The sequence below is a fragment of the Taudactylus pleione genome, unplaced genomic scaffold, assembly GCF_031769625.1.
Source record: "Taudactylus pleione unplaced genomic scaffold, aTauple2 ptg000707l, whole genome shotgun sequence".
Lineage (NCBI taxonomy): Eukaryota > Metazoa > Chordata > Amphibia > Anura > Myobatrachidae > Taudactylus > Taudactylus pleione.
In genome coordinates, this window is record NW_028285109.1 from 14,932,538 (window position 1) to 14,950,244 (window position 17,707).

The 17,707-nt window shown below is 40.3% G+C and overlaps 1 protein-coding gene across 1 annotated transcript in view; it reads left to right on the plus strand.

Moving 5' to 3' along the window:
* RYR3 (ryanodine receptor 3) overlaps positions 1–17,707 on the plus strand; it is a 763,398-nt gene that overhangs the window by 591,043 nt on the left and 154,648 nt on the right. The window contains exons 70-74 of the mRNA XM_088456566.1: positions 4,993–5,163; positions 7,694–7,753; positions 10,026–10,154; positions 10,376–10,488; positions 12,876–12,972. Of these exons, the coding sequence (XP_088312692.1) occupies positions 4,993–5,163; positions 7,694–7,753; positions 10,026–10,154; positions 10,376–10,488; positions 12,876–12,972 (570 nt within the window). The remainder of the gene's footprint in view (positions 1–4,992; positions 5,164–7,693; positions 7,754–10,025; positions 10,155–10,375; positions 10,489–12,875; positions 12,973–17,707) is intronic.

A 17,707-nucleotide genomic window follows, 5' to 3' on the forward strand; every position in this document is an offset into this window, starting at 1 on the left:
TATTCACTTATATAAATACGGAATAGATTTATCCAGGAGGTATTACCACTGAGCAGCACAAAATAATCTGTCAAATAAAGATAATCAAATTCACGGCACCAGCACTGTGTCTCTGCAATGCTAATCACTGTGCCACCATGCCTATGTTTAATAAAGGAAAAGCCAAAGAGAGTGAATTCTTTTTATATCCACTATAAATGAGAAAACAGAATTTGATCATACGTACATGCACTGCTCTAAACGAGCTGTTTCTTTCACAGAGTGTAAAGCTTTAGATTTACTTTGTAGTAACATTGTAAAAGTTCTGCAGCTTGGTGAGTATGAGATCTATTCCAGAATGACCTGTTGTTGCAATAGATATTAACAACATGCTTCAGACTAGAGACAGATTTCAGATCTAATTTCCATCTTTCCAAATCAGTTATTCACATAGACTATAACAGAGACTGGTAGATCTATTTGTTAACGTTCTCACTTTAATATACCTGTTGATTGACTAATCATCTCACAAGTAATTAAGGAATATATGGTTCATTTTCCATCTGTTTTACTTACTTGTCTCCTGCATTTTTCTTTCACACAGCCCATACAAGTGAAGGTACAGCATGCATGACCTGTCTATGTATTAGCTAGCCTGGCTCCATCCATCCATATGTGCCATTAGTCTTAGCAGTGGCGTCACCAAGGGCACTCATGTTTCATGTCATTTACATCCAATTGCTGCTGAATTTTGGTGTAAAGACTTTTTTTTTTTTCTTTACATTATTTCCTAGTAGATTCATGGTGACAAGACAGCCCAAAGACTATAGGCCTGATTCAGAGGTTGATGCAGTGGCAAAGTCGGACGCAGGTGGCCAATGTTTTAGTTTGCGTCTGAGTCACACGGGACATGCGTCCCGAGTCACACGGGGCATGCGTCCCGAGTCACACGGGGCATGCGTCCCGAGTCACACGGGGCATGCGTCCCGAGTCACACGGGGCATGCGTCCCGAGTCACACGGGGCATGCGTCCCGAGTCACACGGGGCATGCGTCCGAGTCACACGGGGGATGCGTCCCAGTCACACGGGGGATGCGTCCCAGTCACACGGGGCATGCCTCCCAGTCACACGGGGCATGCCTCCCAGTCACACGGGGCATGCGTCCCAGTCACACGGGGCATGCGTCCGAGTCACACGGGGCATGCGTCCCAGTCACAGGGGGCTTGCGTCCCAGTCACAGGGGGCTTGCGTCCCAGTCACACCGGGCATGCGTCCGAGTCACACCAGGCATGCGTCCGAGTCACACCGAGCATGCGTCCGAGTCACCCGGGTATGTGACAGAGTCACACCATTCCTGTGGGATAACGGAGGGGGCTAGCCAGACGTGGGCATGTCGCTAGCAACGCAGTTGCACTGACACCGGCAGCCATGCTCAGACAGAGATTCTGTGCCTCCGTAATGATGGTGCAATCTCCAATGGTGCGTCTTAATACGCGCAGCAGGCAGATTATCGCCGCAGCCAGCGGGCGTCTCAGTTCATATACACTGGGTTGGTGCACTAGCATAATGACCCAGTGCAGCTGCAATAGCGTGCTCCTCTGAATCAGGCCCTATATCTTTAGTTGACCATGTGTCGGTAGTTAACACTAAATAGATGCATTGTACAAGCAGCAGCTGGCGTGTTAGTTTGTGAGTTTGGTTAAATACAAAGCTCTATATTTTACTTTAGTACCAATGAACAGTTTATGGAGCAAAGTTTTAAAGTTGGGCTCAATTTATTCAGTTTATACCCATGGACCCACCTGTTGATATGCTTGTGATTTGTCAGATATACTGTACCTGAGTTTTTAACTAAGATGTGTACCGACATTTGAATGTGCTAGCAAACTGTTCAATTACATTCCTGTCCCATTGAGGAGACTGACTCTAGTCTGACATGGACTGTTCCAGTATATGCGCAGTATGTAAGGAATGGGATAATTACGCCGTTCACATGAGACCATTCACATTAATACACCCTTGTGACGCCACTGATGTTTTCTGTAGTATCTGTCATATACATGGGTACGGTTAATGTGTTGGCCTATTCTAGTACGTTTCATAGATCACTGTTGCAGAAATGTGTTGAAGGCACAAATGTGTAAGCAAAGCTTTGATGCCCAGCAAGTAGTTGTACTCCTCATTCGCACACAGTTCTGCTCTGTATCATAGCCGTTCCACCAGGGACGCTGCCTGAAGACCATCAGGCTTGCAGTTGTTCTGGAACTGTATTTAACATGGCCCTTTCCAAAACAGTTCTACACAGGGAAACTCTGATGTAATTTTAAGAAGAGAAAAGAGCGGCCAGCAGGAATAGCCATGCTTGACTTGGTATAACCATGGCAGGTCTGCCTAGAGAAAGCTAACACAGGGGCAGTCGTGCTTGAAACAACACAACACAAGGGTAGCCATGCTTGAAGCAGCATAACAGAGGCATTCCTTAGCCGTACTTCACAAATGTATCCCTGTCTGAAAAGGCATACAAGGGGGCAGCCATTACTTAAACAGCACACCTTACTAACCTGATTTGGAAAAATCTGTATCTTGTGGGCAGATATTACAGAAGAAAGATAAAAATGTCTTTCAAGGTCCTATATGTAAAAACATCTTTCTATTACTTTTTTTTTTCTTTAACCTTCCTTGAACATCTCTGTGAAGGACTTATTCAGGCACATGTACTGTCCTTTCATCCTGGTCCTCATACGGATCGTACGCAAGCTGACACACCAGGACATGTGCATGCCAATCTAGTGCATGCGAGTAAAGCCTCAGTATTAATTAATTATTAATAAACCTGAATAGTTCTATGAAAAAAGCTTTTTACTTTTAGTCCTGTTTTGCTGTGTACATTACATCAAAGTGACAAGTCTATAAAATAGTAAAAAGCAAAAAAACAATTTAAAATCTGCGCAAAACCTAGATAGCTGCCTGTGAATACAGCTGAGGAACCTTCACTCTTTTCCTCTATAGACAATATGTATAAAGAGAAAGTGCTTTTACAATGGCGCATATCACAATTAAACAGAGTCTATAAAATCCCCACATACGCTTGTGTAGCTCAGAGCTTTGACTTGCGAGGTCCTAAAGCATTAGTCCCTCTGTCTTATTTTATTGCATAACTTCCCACCTCTCCATTCATTCTGCACTTACCTGTTAATTTTCATTTGAATCTGAATGCATTATTTCATTCATTACCTGTATCAAGACCATTCAGACCTTCCCTTTGTATATAAGCTTGTAATTGTAACGACTTTTTCTGGCTTACATTTTATTTAATAGTATAAATAAAATATAGCTTTAAACAGATTTTGGATGCTTCTTTGGATGTTTTCTTTTCTTTTTTCTTTTTTTTTTTTCGCAACTGTAACTAGAGGGACTGCTGCTTTAAGACTCATTGTTTAGTTAATGTGCCTTGTTTCATGACTCTTGAAGTTTCACCTAGTGTCAAACTTGTGGTTCCATCTAGTCTATAGTCTTTACTCTGTATTGTCTTTTGTGTATGATGAGTGGTGAATATGTAATTGCAGGCTGTTGTTTTTATTTTTTATTTGTGATTTGTACCGTCAGTGTCAGTAAATCTGTTCTATAGGGCAAGGTAGAAGATATTCCACATAATGGCTACCCACCAGGATATTACTTTGGCATATTACAATATACTTATAATTGTGTAATTTGTGTCAGGTAGTACAATGTTTTAGTTTAATGTGCTCTGGGGTATTTGGGAAGGTGAGAGGCGATCTGGTGGGATTTTATTCAGGTAGCATTACACCAGTGGAAAAAGAGGTAAGTACTTGGTCTGAGTATTCATTGATCCCTAAATAACTGTAGTGAGTAAGCTTAGAGTGTGTGTGAGTGTATGTACATATATATATATATATATATATATATATATATACATATAAAAACACACTATTTGTATTTGTTGTACTGCTGATCAGTAAACATGTTGTAGTATTAGGCTACGATGAATATTGGTCCCATAAATTAATTGGAGGACATATAGAAAACTGGCCCGCAGAGGAAAAGGTGCTGTAACTCATAGAAACCAGTTAGATTTTTCTTTCATTGTCTAAACTACACTAGAAGAAAAAACAGATCACTAGCTTTAGCATCAATGTGCAATGATTGTCCATTGCGCACACATCCAAGGTACTCGCTTCCTATCTCCATGTGCAGAGAAGTGGAGAAATATTTAGGAGAAAAGTCTAAATGTCACATTATGGCCACCTCCTACTACTTTAGTTCCATCACTTCCAATGGATTAAAGTTTTCAGTTTTACCTGCTATAGTGCCTCTGGGACTGGTGTCACAAATATAGCCTCCCTCCTGGAGGTTACACAGGGGTGCTGAAGTGTACTAGGGCACTCATGACACCCTTTGGCCAGGGTAATTAAAAGCCCTGGAGTGGTATATGTAGTTCCAGCATAACTGACAGGTGTCCCTAAGACACAAAAAGAGTTTTAAAAAAAGATGCATACACAATTTATTTTCCTCAGAAGAACCCTAGTTAATCACTGTATTACATATCTTACTAATGTTGTAGCCCAAATAGAATATAACATTCTCTATTCATGATCCTTCGTATTCTCCCCTGTGAACATCTAGGTGCATTTGTGCAAAATGAGTCACACAGTGTTTACCAATCATGTCTTTGCATTGCGAAGCTGCTATTTTGTCTTGCATAAATGACCTCCAGAATGTGATTGGCTGCCATGGTTTACAGCCCTTTGTTCTGTGCATCAGTTTTCATGCATGCCCCCACTCTGTATCTCTTCAAACAATTTAGAAGCTCTTGTCAGTCAGGACAATAAAGACAGAATGGTGCTTCCTTTGCCAAAGATTAATTGATATCATATCCTGCAATATTTGACAGAGCAGTCAATGTGCTGCTAAATGACAGTTAACAGCCCGTCTCAATCCTTGGTATGTGTAATGCAGACCCTAACCATTCCATGATGGTATCACTATTCTAGTCTGGAGGTCAAGATCAGGAGAGGAAGAGAACCAAGCGCAGAGGAGACCTGTACTCCATACAGACATCCCTGATTGTGGCCGCCCTGAAGAAGATGTTACCCATTGGTCTGAATATGTGCACACCAGGGGACCAGGAACTCATATCACTGGCAAAGAGCAGATATAGTCTTGTAAGTGAAACTCATTTTCCTGTAATATTCCCAGGATGACAATTTCAGGATGTTGGCTAGAAAATTTGTGTGAGGAAAAATATGCATGCCTCTAGATTCATTTATAAACAAATTATGTTCGTCTTGAATTGCTGATGACTGCAAATAAATGCTATTATCATTTTGGATGTGCATAGCCTGCAAATATCACATTAGCATTTTTTATCTTTATGTAAGGATTAATCTGTTGTGTGGCTAAAGTTCCCATGCATAGTATTCCTATACTGCTGTATTAGAATGGAGACATTGACATGTATTATTTCAGCAGTGACTGGAAATGAACAGACCCCAAATCCATGTTTTATTCCAACAGCTACTAATTTTAATACGGATAATAACTGATCAAATAAATAGCTCTGTTTGGTCTTAAGCTGCAAATGTTTCAATATAACATACAGAGATCTGAGCTGAGTACCATGGACAGCTCCAGCTATAAAGTTGTTATTCTGCATGAAGATGCACACACAAAAAAACAATTGTATGAATTTTAGTTTCAAGTTCTTTTCACATATGATATTTAGATTAACTTATTAGTATACATACACCGCGATCTACTGCCGGGATGTAATAATGTCCTTTTTTGGGTGCGACAGACATAGGCATGCAATTTTAAAAAATATATCACATTAATTAATGAGCAGTGATTTGTTTAAAACCACTTTGGATTTGTGTCGGTTCGAACAGCTTGGGTTCTGTCAATCTGAATTTTTTTAGAGCCAAATAGGATGATAAAATTTGGTGTGAAGCATCTGGTTACTGCGCAAAATTGTTACGTACACTGTCTGGCATGATGAGGCCTGCCCAGTTTAACTGGTCCACTGGTAACATCCTGCCAGGCAAACCTTTTGTACAAATATAATACTATAAAACTATATAGGAGTGACATCCTCCACTACATAAGCTTAACCAGCACTGTGCAGCTTATTCTAGTTCCCACTAAAGTAAGGGGACAATGATTGTGGGGTTGATATCTAGAGCAGAAACAAACACTCTATGGAGGTGGGGGCCCAAAACTAAATGATTACAAAACTCACGCTCCAAGGACCAACAGTTAATTATTGATTTTAGCATAGGAGCCAGTTGCCTGGGAAAACATTTGTGATTGGCTGAGCAGCTTATTGGCCCTACCTGGTTAATTGATGACACAGTTGTTCACTGTCAAACTCTGAGCAGAGCAGTTCTCATTGCTTAATATGGTTTTATATTTTCTTCTCTGAACTGTCAAGAAACAAGTATTCCCTTTGGAACTGTAAAAAACTAAAGGTGCGTATCCACTAGCAGATTACAGTACCAAGTACGATTACAACATTGTAATTGTATAATCATTCCTCATCCCCTGTAGTGCCTACACTAAACGATATGTTGTTCAGTGCAGGCACCCTCCCTCATCCCCGAACATGCCCAATCTTACGTTATCGGCAGATTGACCGGCATGTTCAGGCGATGATTGATGTTGAAAACGACCAGCGGAAGGGCGCAACGCTGGTCGTCTTCGACATTTTCATGCCCGATTTGTGAACGATTAATGAGTGATTGAACGATAACAATGTCATTATAGTTCAATCGCTCATTTTAATCGCCTAGTGGATACGTGGCTTAAGATAAGTGTGAGACAAGATGCACTTTTCAACCTTTTGTGGGATGTAACCTTCTGTTACTTATTACTCCTTTTAGTGCAACTTGGCAACCAGACACTCACAATTATACAGTGGTGATTGAAAGTTTGTGAACCCTATATTTCTGCTGAAATTTGGCCTAAAACTAAACAGGTATCATTGTTTGGACCTGTTTTGCTGCATTTGGCCCAGGACGATTGCCATCATTGATGGGACAATGATTTCTTAATTCTACCAGAATATTCTAAAGGAACATGTCAGGAAATCTGTCAATGAGCTGCATCTCAAGAGAACGTGGGTCATGCAGCAAGATAACGAGCCAAAAGCACACAAGTCATTCCACCAAAGAATGGTTAAATGAGAATACATTTAAAGATACTGATAGCAAAGGTTCACATACTTTTGACACTCAGATATGTGCTATTGGATCATTTTCGTTAAGAAAAAAAAAATGTTTTTATTTCATTTGTTTGATTTGTTCCCTTCATCTACTTTCAGGACGTGTGAAAATCTGAGGTAGTTTTAGGCCAAATTTCTGCAGAAATATAGAAAATTCTAAAAGTTTCACAAACTTTCAAGCTCCACTGTAAGTGCCAGCTGCATACCACATGGTGCCCCATTTATAAGAGAATACTTGTTGCCACCACCATTATGCTTCTTCACTAAAACCTGGACTCGCTTTCATCTTTCATTTCATCTAAGATTCTATTGAGCAAAAAATGTGTAAGGCAGTTGCAGTATATAAATATTTGTCACTGTATGTGCTAAAACATAATTGTGTGGGTGTAGTGAGATGCATAGTGACATCTACCAATAATGGACCAATTGTTCAATGTACATGTCGTAAAACCATCTATATGCCATATTGTTTGCAGAAAGATACAGATGATGAAGTGAAAGAACATCTGCGCAGCAACCTCCACCTGCAGGAGAGAGTAAGTAATTGGAATGGAAGTGACCATCCACAATGCTAGAGATCTGTGCACAATGCTTGCATGGAGAAAAAACAAAGGCCAACAACTTATTGCTGTAACAAACTACCAACAACACTATGGCTGGAAACGTAATGAAGAATGTAAGATATGTCTGCTTGCAAGATCATGACAACTCAATCACTGCAACTGCAACAGCCCCTTCACTAGCTCACCTATTATATACATTTATTATGTAACATTTCTGGGTAAAGAATGCTGCAGTACAACCTGTTCCATCTGTAGGGAAAAGATCTATGGGTATATTTAGAACTGGAGATGTTGCCCATAGCAACCAATTAAATTCTAGCTATTATCTTCTAGAAGGTGTTCGATAAATGATAAGTAGAATCTGATTGGTTGCTATGGGCAACAACTCCACTTCTAAAAACCACACTTGAGTAAATATACTACCTAGTGTTCAGTTGCCACTGGATTCAGTCCAGCTTTCCTAAAAATGCTCCTATGATTTTAGTTACAGTTAACACCAGTAAATGAAGTGCTGTATGTAATTTGATCTGTTGTTATGGGCTATTATTTTGGGGTAGAAATACCACTGCCTCCTCTCCAACAAGTTTCTGCTCCCAAACCTCCAACCTTAATTTACTACTATGCAGAGCCATTGAGAGAAATCTTGGGCCCTAGTACAGTCTAAATTGCTTGTACTGCTAGGGCCCCTCCTAGGGCTGGGTGTGCAGATTTGGCCTAAATCAATGCACGTTATGCCCATGAGAACATATAGGAAGCTATTAGTCCAAGCAATCACTTTCTATGCCTTTATTTGTCTCACTTAGATGTGGCAGTAAATGGGCAGATGGGCTAGAAGTTCCATTCACACCCACCATCCTAGCCAATGCTGTCCACCCAAGGTAGGCCTGTGTACTTTGTACCTGCCTCCTCTTTCTCAGCACCTTACTTTTATGGATGTATGGGTTGACTTAAATAAGTGGTTAATGAAAAATAATCAACGCTCAAAATCAATCAATTATTTAAGCAAGGTAACTGTAATAGTAAAATAATTGTAAAGTGGAGCAGGGATTTTTAAACTGGGGGAATGGGTAATGTTGGAGGGTCTGCCATTGTAATAAGTGATATATGAGGTGTAAATTGAGGACCTGATTCAGAGCCGCTTGCTAGATGGGGCCACTTGCTCCCAGCTTATGGAAATTCAGCTAAGTGACGTCAAGGCAGGCGATCGCACGGCAAGGCATAAGCACGCCCACTATGTCTTGGCGAGCGATCTCTTTGTGTTTACAGATAGCCACCAGCCTGTCTTTAGCCGCCCACTAGCGTACGTCATCTCCAGGAAGTATATACAACCATCGGTACATCGGGTTCCATTGATTCTGACCGCAGCACTTGCGGTTGACTGTACCCTACCGCAAGCACTGCGAGCACTTCAGTGTATTATTCAAGCAGGTGACATGTTCTATGACGGTGCCTGGTAATTATGCATGCCCCAGAAACGGTGTGAAAACACTCTGGCACGCCTGCGTCCGCAACTCCACTCCCCCGTTACTACTGGCCTGCCCCTGTTACCACCCACAAACGGCCTCTCCTGCCACTCAAACCACTGGGCTGTCTTTGCAGGGCGAGCAAGCACATTCCGATCGCTCGTACTAGTTTGCGCACGCACACTGCGAACTACACGCATGCGCACATTAGCAAACATCATCTGCAACGAGCGGCCGCTTGCTAGCGAGCGGGTCTGAATCAGGTCCTAAGTGTTGATTCACAAAGATGAAATGTATCAGTGATGATAATCAAGACTCAGTGGCAATATGTTTGTTACTAATTTAATTATCATAAACCCCATTTTCAAGCTGTCTAGGTCTCCTCTGTATTCTGTTTGTTGCAGTAGTTGGTCGCATATCAGTCTTTCTTATCACCGTTATTACAAAGCTCTACTTGAATGAGCAGCAGAAATGATTAAACACTTTGTAATCATTCATTTACATGATTATTTTTTTTTTTTTTTTTTTAACAGATCTGCACTGCATAATGTTGGAAGGCTGTTCACTTTACTAGCTCTGATTTTAAATGTATTTTTGACACACACACCTGGGTCCAATTAATTTGCTGTTCCCTGTTCATGCTGTACAAATTATCCTTGATTTCTTCAATTTAAAGCTAATTGTTGTTAGCGAGTTTGTAGTTAAGACGAGCATCTACGCTTCCCACTCTCCACTTGTCCTCCACACCTTGAGCACTGACCTTGTCATCTTCTCGCGATCAGTCTGAAGACCCTGCGGTGAAATGGCAGCTGAATCTATACAAGGATATACTGAAAAGTGAGGAGAATGATCCTGAGAAAACGGTGGAACGTGTGCAGAAAATATCAGCTGCAGTCTTCCACCTTGAACAGGTAAAAAATCTCTAAGCTCTGAGTGTGTCATGAAAAGGAACCAAGCCAGCAGTGTTAGTTACTTCTCTGGAAATACACAATGATCATTATAGTCATCTAAATACTGTGTTAGGTTTCCATTACCCATGGCAACAGTCGTTGACTGTCTTGTAGATCCTTTTTTGTAGTGATGCGCCCTACATTGGTGAATTGTACGTCTGATTTCCACACGTTTACCACAGGTGGAGCAGCCTTTGAGATCTAAGAAGGCGGTCTGGCACAAGCTCCTGTCGAAGCAGAGAAAAAGGGCTGTAGTGGCATGCTTTCGTATGGCTCCTCTGTACAATCTGCCAAGGTTAGACTCCTGAGATGCGACCTATTTCTTTTAATTGTCATTACTTTTGAGCCTGTAGCTACTAGGGTCTCTGGTTGTCCTTCTGTGAATGATCTGTGCTACAGAATAACCCACATGCAGCATTGTACTTTATTCCTATGCTGTATTTTGCCGTGTTGAGAACTTGCTCTTTACCTAAAACCCCAAATGTCACTCATGCTCACATTTTATAAGATTGTAAAAAGGCAAGATTACTCTTAAGTCACTTCTCATAGTTCTATATCTGCCCTCCTGTAGCAGAAATGTTACCATGTTATATATAACTTGACTGTTGAGTTTCTATTTATGTTACTGATCTTCATCTCCTGCAATGTCAGACTGTCAAAACAGAAAATACCCAACAGCATCCAGCCATGTTCTCCTTTATAGTGTTAATATAAAAGATTGTAGATGGATTATACATCTTGTCATTCAGTTAGGTAGAACATATTACAATCATGATACAATATTGGCATTGACTCGGTGCCATATGTGACGTTTTGCAATATATTAAAATATTACTGCACATAAATATTTACCCAAAGAATAAACCAGTGTGTTCTCAGTATGTCCCCACTGACCGCTCCATAGTTAATTGCCAGTGACAGGCAGAGAAGAGAATACAATGTGGCAATGACTTAAGTTTTCCAACAGTGCTTTACAAGCATACGTTTAATATATGCATGAAGGGTATACATGAATCTATGCATTAGATATGCATGCGTCATGTATGCTGAGATGTGAATTCATGCATAAATTGAGTTGCACATGCATATAGAATACATAAAGCTATGTGATGGTTCTAAGCATGGTGTTCCATTTGTCTGTAGTTTGTCTATGCTCACATTGCAGACGTCCTATCAGTCTATACATGTAACATAACACTAAACCTTACCCAACCGGTACTTTGGCTGACGATTTTGTCAAAGATGTCTACAGAGAGGGCTATGGAACCGATTTGCATGGATGGCTGTGTGCAAAAACAGTCAGCCCTGTACACTACCATCCTGATTGGTTATTCACATAATATGGTGTCCACTGCATAGCCATATTCAGCTGAGACAGACAGACAGATAGCCCTATAGCAAATCCTCTATACCAGAATTCCTTGTAGGCCAGATTGGTTTTGTCTGTGCCTACATCTCTAATAGTAAAACACTATGGGAACAGCACAGGTTACAAACTACAGAAGTTTGTTAAAAAGGCAACTTAATGCAATCCTGAAAAATAGCAGAATGTACTGAAGTGTTCTCGCAGTATTTCTGTAACAGCATATGCCAATATTTCCTATGGGAATGGAGAGTTCTATACTTCAGTCCCGTCTGCCATAGCCAGGACTACAGTACTAAGTGATATGCATGTGCAAAACCTTTTTTTATATAGAAAATGCACCTATCCGTAATTACCTTCTATTTATTTCTTTACAACGGCCAATTCTTATCCTTCTCATTTTAGGATAAGAATACAGTTTGTTTGAGTCATGTCCAATGCAAATAGATTCCTTCTTATTTTTTTGATTTACATCATTTATTTTTTAGAAAGTCATTTAATACTTGTGATTTTGTTCCTTGTGTTGCTGGCGCTTGAATAAAAACCTATATGCTTTTCTTCAGACACAAAATTAACAATTTCTTCCTGAGCTCCTACCAACGTATTTGGCTGGAAAAAGTACATGAGAACTCAGACTATGACAGTCTAATACTCGTGTTAACGGTAATGTAACTTGTGGCTACACCTGTCTTTGTGCACACAAGTACTCCACCCCAGCCATGATGTGATGTTTTCATTGGCTTGTGCAATTTTGCTGAGAGATTCTGATTGGTCAGATTTCAAGTTCTACAAATCTGGGAGGAGCATGTGAGAAGTAACAAATATTACTGTGATTTCAGGCTTTTGTAAAACTGCATTTAGCTGTTCACACTATTTAATGTTCTAATCTATACAATACACAAAATGATCTATAATGGTACCCATTTGTTCTCATGACACAAATGATCTCAACTACTGATTTCTAATCACGTAGTTCTAAAGATATAGTCTAGATCAAATGTTGTTACATTGTCGTTGTGCACCTGCTAGAAGTCGGTACAGCTTGTAGCAAATGCATATATAAGACTAAGCTCAGTACTTTTAATTATGACAACTGTGAAAATTTTCCCAACAAAACCTGAAAATTGTGGATTTTCTATAGATACCATTATAAATGGAATATTATCACTTAGAGAGCTTTTTCAACAGAAAGCTGTGCTGACCAATCAGGAGATCCCGAATTGTACAAGATTCCAAACCCTACTAATCACGAGTCACCTGAACGTTTATTTTTATGTTCTTTTGTACCCCTCTTGAATCCCACTTTCACCCCCTGCCAGGCACCGTTCTATTAACCTCTTCCTCCATGGTTATCAGAGATTTTGGATAGAAACAGAGGAAAATTCCTTTGAAGAGAAACTAATTCAAGATTTGGCTGTAAGTACGGGATTAGCTGGAGTTTGGCTCAAACCACAACTAAATAATTACTACAGCTTATGTATTGCTTCTAAAGAGTGACATCTCAAAATCAAGTGTGCTTCTTACACAGATTTTAAACATAGGCCACTATACTACTGTGCACATACTGTATTATTCACTCATATTCTGGGAATTATATTCCGCAATGATTAATAGATCTAATTAGTGGAGTGGAGCATTGTTTTCAGGTAAAGAAATTGCACATCATCTTATGATGATTTTTGTTAATTCAACTTCCACTGACCCACTGGGGTACTAATTGGATAATTAATGAATAATGATTTTTAATTATTTGTTTTAGTGATCAGAGGTGTTGAACGCCACCTTACCTTTCATAGCTGGATAAGATAACCAAGCATCTTATTTCATTCACCTACAGTGTTAGGTATGTGTAGTTGTGCAGTCTAGTATAAAACTGTATTGCCACTCAATGTTAACATTTTTGAGGCAAAAATTTCAGATTTGTAAAACTTTGAAGCTCATTCATTTGCTTTTGAACTAAAAAGAAAAAATATTACAGTTTGGACCAGAAACCGAAATGTACACATTTCTTTTTACATAAAGAGCAATTTGGTAAAATGAGCCTGGTAAAGCAATCTTTGATAACTGGCATATACAACAGTAATGACAAGTGATGCCCATGAATAACGAAATTCTTGCCTGAGAGTAAGGATCACATTTATGTGTCCAACATTTGGCACCAAATACTACTGACTGCGGGTTTTCGGCATCAGAATGCCGGCGCCGGAATCCCGACACCAGTCAGAATCCTGTCGCCAGCATACCGAAGGTAAGTAGCAGGGTTAGGGGCAGGGTTAGCATTAGGGTAAAGTGTTAAGCAGGGCCGTAGCTAGGGTAGTGTGGCCGGTGCCATTGCACAGGGCACCACAGGTCAGGAGGCGCTGTTTGGGCCTGTCAAATTTCTGTTTATTATCATTCTTGCTTGTAGCTTCCTCTTATTTCATCCCCAGCATCTCCTGGCCTCTCCTATCTCTTCCCTGGCCCTTCCCCATGAAGAAATGGCCCTTTTTTGGGTGCATTATGTCCCTTTGAAACATGAGGGGGGTGCCAATGCTCTTTCTGGCACAGGGCACCAAAAAGTCAAGTTACGGCTCTGGTGCTAAGGTTAGGCACTAGGGGGAGGGTTAGATTTAGAGTGCAGGGAGGTGGAGGTTAGGTTTAGGCACTAGGGGGGAAGGTTAGGTTCAGGCACTGGGGAGGGAGTGTTAGGGTAGGGAGAGGGGGGCTAGGATGCCGACCTACAGGCGTCAGTATCCTAACCCTGTTGGGATGCCAACGTCGGGATTCTGACCGCAGGGATCCCAAGTGCCGGCATTCCGTAACCAATAACCAACCCATTTCATATAGAGGTGTACTTGATAATACAGTTTTTCCAGGTCAGAATTGCTACTCTACACAGGCGGAGGACCCAGTTTCTTCCATAATCTGTCAGTTTACCACTTGCCCACATTCATTGTGTGGCATGCAGCCCAGTCCTCATTTGCAAAATAACACAAATGGGCAAGTCACTTCCTCCCCAAAGATAAGCACGCTCACGTTCCAAACTACTTTGTTGCTGTGATCAATCTGATCACCTGAGCAGAAGTCATAGTATGGAATAAGTATAGGTTGGGTAATGGCACAACCTGTACTGTATATTAGGCGTTGGAGAGGGAAACTGATTTATCTATTTGGAAGGAGCTTAGGAGCAGATGTGACTCTATAACACACTGAGGAGGCATATGAGGTATGAGGATGTGGGTTTAGCATTAATTTACAATGGAAATGTACGTGCTGTAAGTGAGTGACTTTGTTTGTTCCTATTGGTAGATTGATTTAGTAATGATGAAAGTACAGTTGTCTTTTTTTTTCATTTACAGTATGTTAGGGATAATAGTTGCACTATTTCAGTTTCTTCCTTAGGCAGCAAAGTGGATGAGCATATCTATGAACTTAGCATTATAACATTGTAAAATGCAGAGCAAGGCCATTATCTCTTTCTGTTCCAGGCTCATAATGGATCTGGCCAGCACTGGCAAAGCATTAAATGTAGTGTGTCTAGATTTCTTCCATGGGTTATACTAAGGAAACACTGAATATAGACACTTCAAACTAAACCAGAATGGAAGAAATGCACTAAACACGGAGAACCAGCACAGAAAATGATACAGTTGATGTAATAAAAATTTTGAATATCAAAGTTGACGCTTTGGCGGTGATTCAGTTCAATGCGATGCTGAATAGCCCCGGGAAGGAGTTCCCAGAGCTATTCAATTAACCGCACTGTTAAGTCCTACTAGAGGATTTCTGCTCACATCCTCCTGAGATGAGAGCAGAAATCCGACTTAAGTGCCAGCCGCAAGGCTGTTTTCTGGCTTAGTGCGGAGCTAACAGCTTCGTGCCCGGCACTTTAGTCGGAGAATGCAGGTTACCGCGACTTAACTCACAGCTTAAGGCACGATAACCAGCATTCTCCAGCTTAAGTGGTTATAGTCCCGCTTAACAGCGCTGTCAATTGAATAGCTCTGGGAACTCCTTCCCGGGGCTATTCAACATTGTGCAGAATTGTCTGGCCCCCTTTGTTTTCTCTTTTATTCTCTTTGTGAGGGAAGAGAAAAAGCAGGCATCTCCCATGCCAGTACTAGAGGTGTTCATAATAACTTATTCCCTCATTTTTTATGTACAGTTTCTAATTTAGATTATTGTGGTATAACAATACAAAACCCAACCCACATGTTACCTGATAAGATATATTTATTGTTCTTCCTGCAAATATAATATAACCTATTATGGAGCAGTGACAATTGGGCAGCCACACAATGCTAGTGCAACTATTTGAAACGTACTGTTTTAACACATAACAAATTCCATATTCCAGCTTAGCAATCTTCCTAAGTGTCTTTGCTGATAAAAGTTATCTACATAAACAGAAATCTCTGTGAAATGTGGCAAGGATCTAGCTCCCTTTCGTGGGAATTCTCATAGTGCCAATAAGGTCAATGAGGCAAACTGTATGGTCTTGCCCAGTCTTCTGTAGTATTCAAGTAGCTCAGATGATGGAGTGAGGGCTTGAAGCATGGACTGCTTCTCTGGGAGCAAAAATATCAAATGCCCGAATCATACCTCCCATACACTATATAATCACTACTTACTGTATTGGAGGAAATGCTTTGACAACATAGCAATGTTACCAGATATTTCTTAAGAACAGTTCTATTCAAAATGAGTCTAAGTAGAAAGAACCGGATCCTCATCAAACATACAGGGCCAATCAATTGCTCCACACACTTAGGACCTGATTCAAAGATTTATGCAACTTTGATGTTCACACAATTCTCCCAAGCTTTTTATCTGCACATGCGCAGGATCCCACACTGTGCAGGTCTGGCCCTGCGACGTCGGTCACAGTGCCCCAAAAGCACCAGCACAATTGACATGCTGATGGTGTTTGGGGACTGCGATGGGGAACGCTCCAGAAAACAGGGACGTGTCGGTCCTATTTTCTGGGCGTGCCGAAGCATTCCAAAGACTTATCGGCTGTGCTTCTACCGTAAATCTTTGAATCGTGACCTTAGACAGAGAGCTCCTTTATCATTCTGACTAACTTAAAACAATTTGAATTGACTATAGTCAAAAAATCCTACTGAAGTTTTATTATCCTGACAAAAAATTGTCTAGTTACATTATGAAATTTTGGTTCTGCATTTCAACAGTCTGTGTATCGTCATCATAACTATTTATGTATCATTAATAAACTGACAGTAGTAGTAATAAACAGACATAGTACATAATTATTGTACATTAAACCCTTGCCTACATTTTTATCATTTAAAGGGAATATTGGTATGCTACTGTAGTAATAGTGCTGAAAGCGTAATTTAGCAACCTGTGAATTGGTTGTAGGGCAACAATACAGAAGGAATCAGATGCTGCAGAGAACAGTGTGCCTCAGGATCTTATACCGTGTTCTAGATTGCACATTTTAGAAATAATTTAAATTTATTTTTATATTCTCTGTAATTTCACTTGTGGTGAATTTCTGCAGTTTCAGTACCCCAAAATAGATCCACAATATTTTTTATTTTTTTTTAGATATAATTTTATTACAATCCTGGCAGAAAGAGTAAGTAGCAATATAAACATGGTGAATTATTTTGCAGGAGAATTGAATCTTGTAATTGAGGATTTCCAAATTTAGCAGATATCACTGAGCACAGACATGTACTGTAGCAGACTGGTGATTCTCTTCACTTCATGGCAGAAAGCCTAGGTGACTCTACGGTTGCTGTGAACGTTATTGCAGCAGACTTATGGTTCTTAAAACTTCCTATGTATATCAGTTTACAAACATTTGATCAGAACTCAATGCCATCAAAACACCATCGACTTAAACAAGTTCAATGCATACAGTAGGACAACATCTTTCTCTCTAAGCAATTCTGAAGTACGGTAATAACTGCCTAAGTATGTCCAAAAAATAAAACAAATTTGAGTCACTTACACAGATGAAAAAATGTCGCCCCATGCTTATTTATGCAAAAATTTGCTTTTAGTTCATCATCTCTAGCATAAGCACATGTTCATGTTCACATTCCGCATTTGGGTACTGCCCCCTTAAGTAGTGTCTTCACCAACTTTTGCATGATTGTGGGAGCAGATTGAATTGTTCCTAAAATACTTCTCTTGCCCAGAG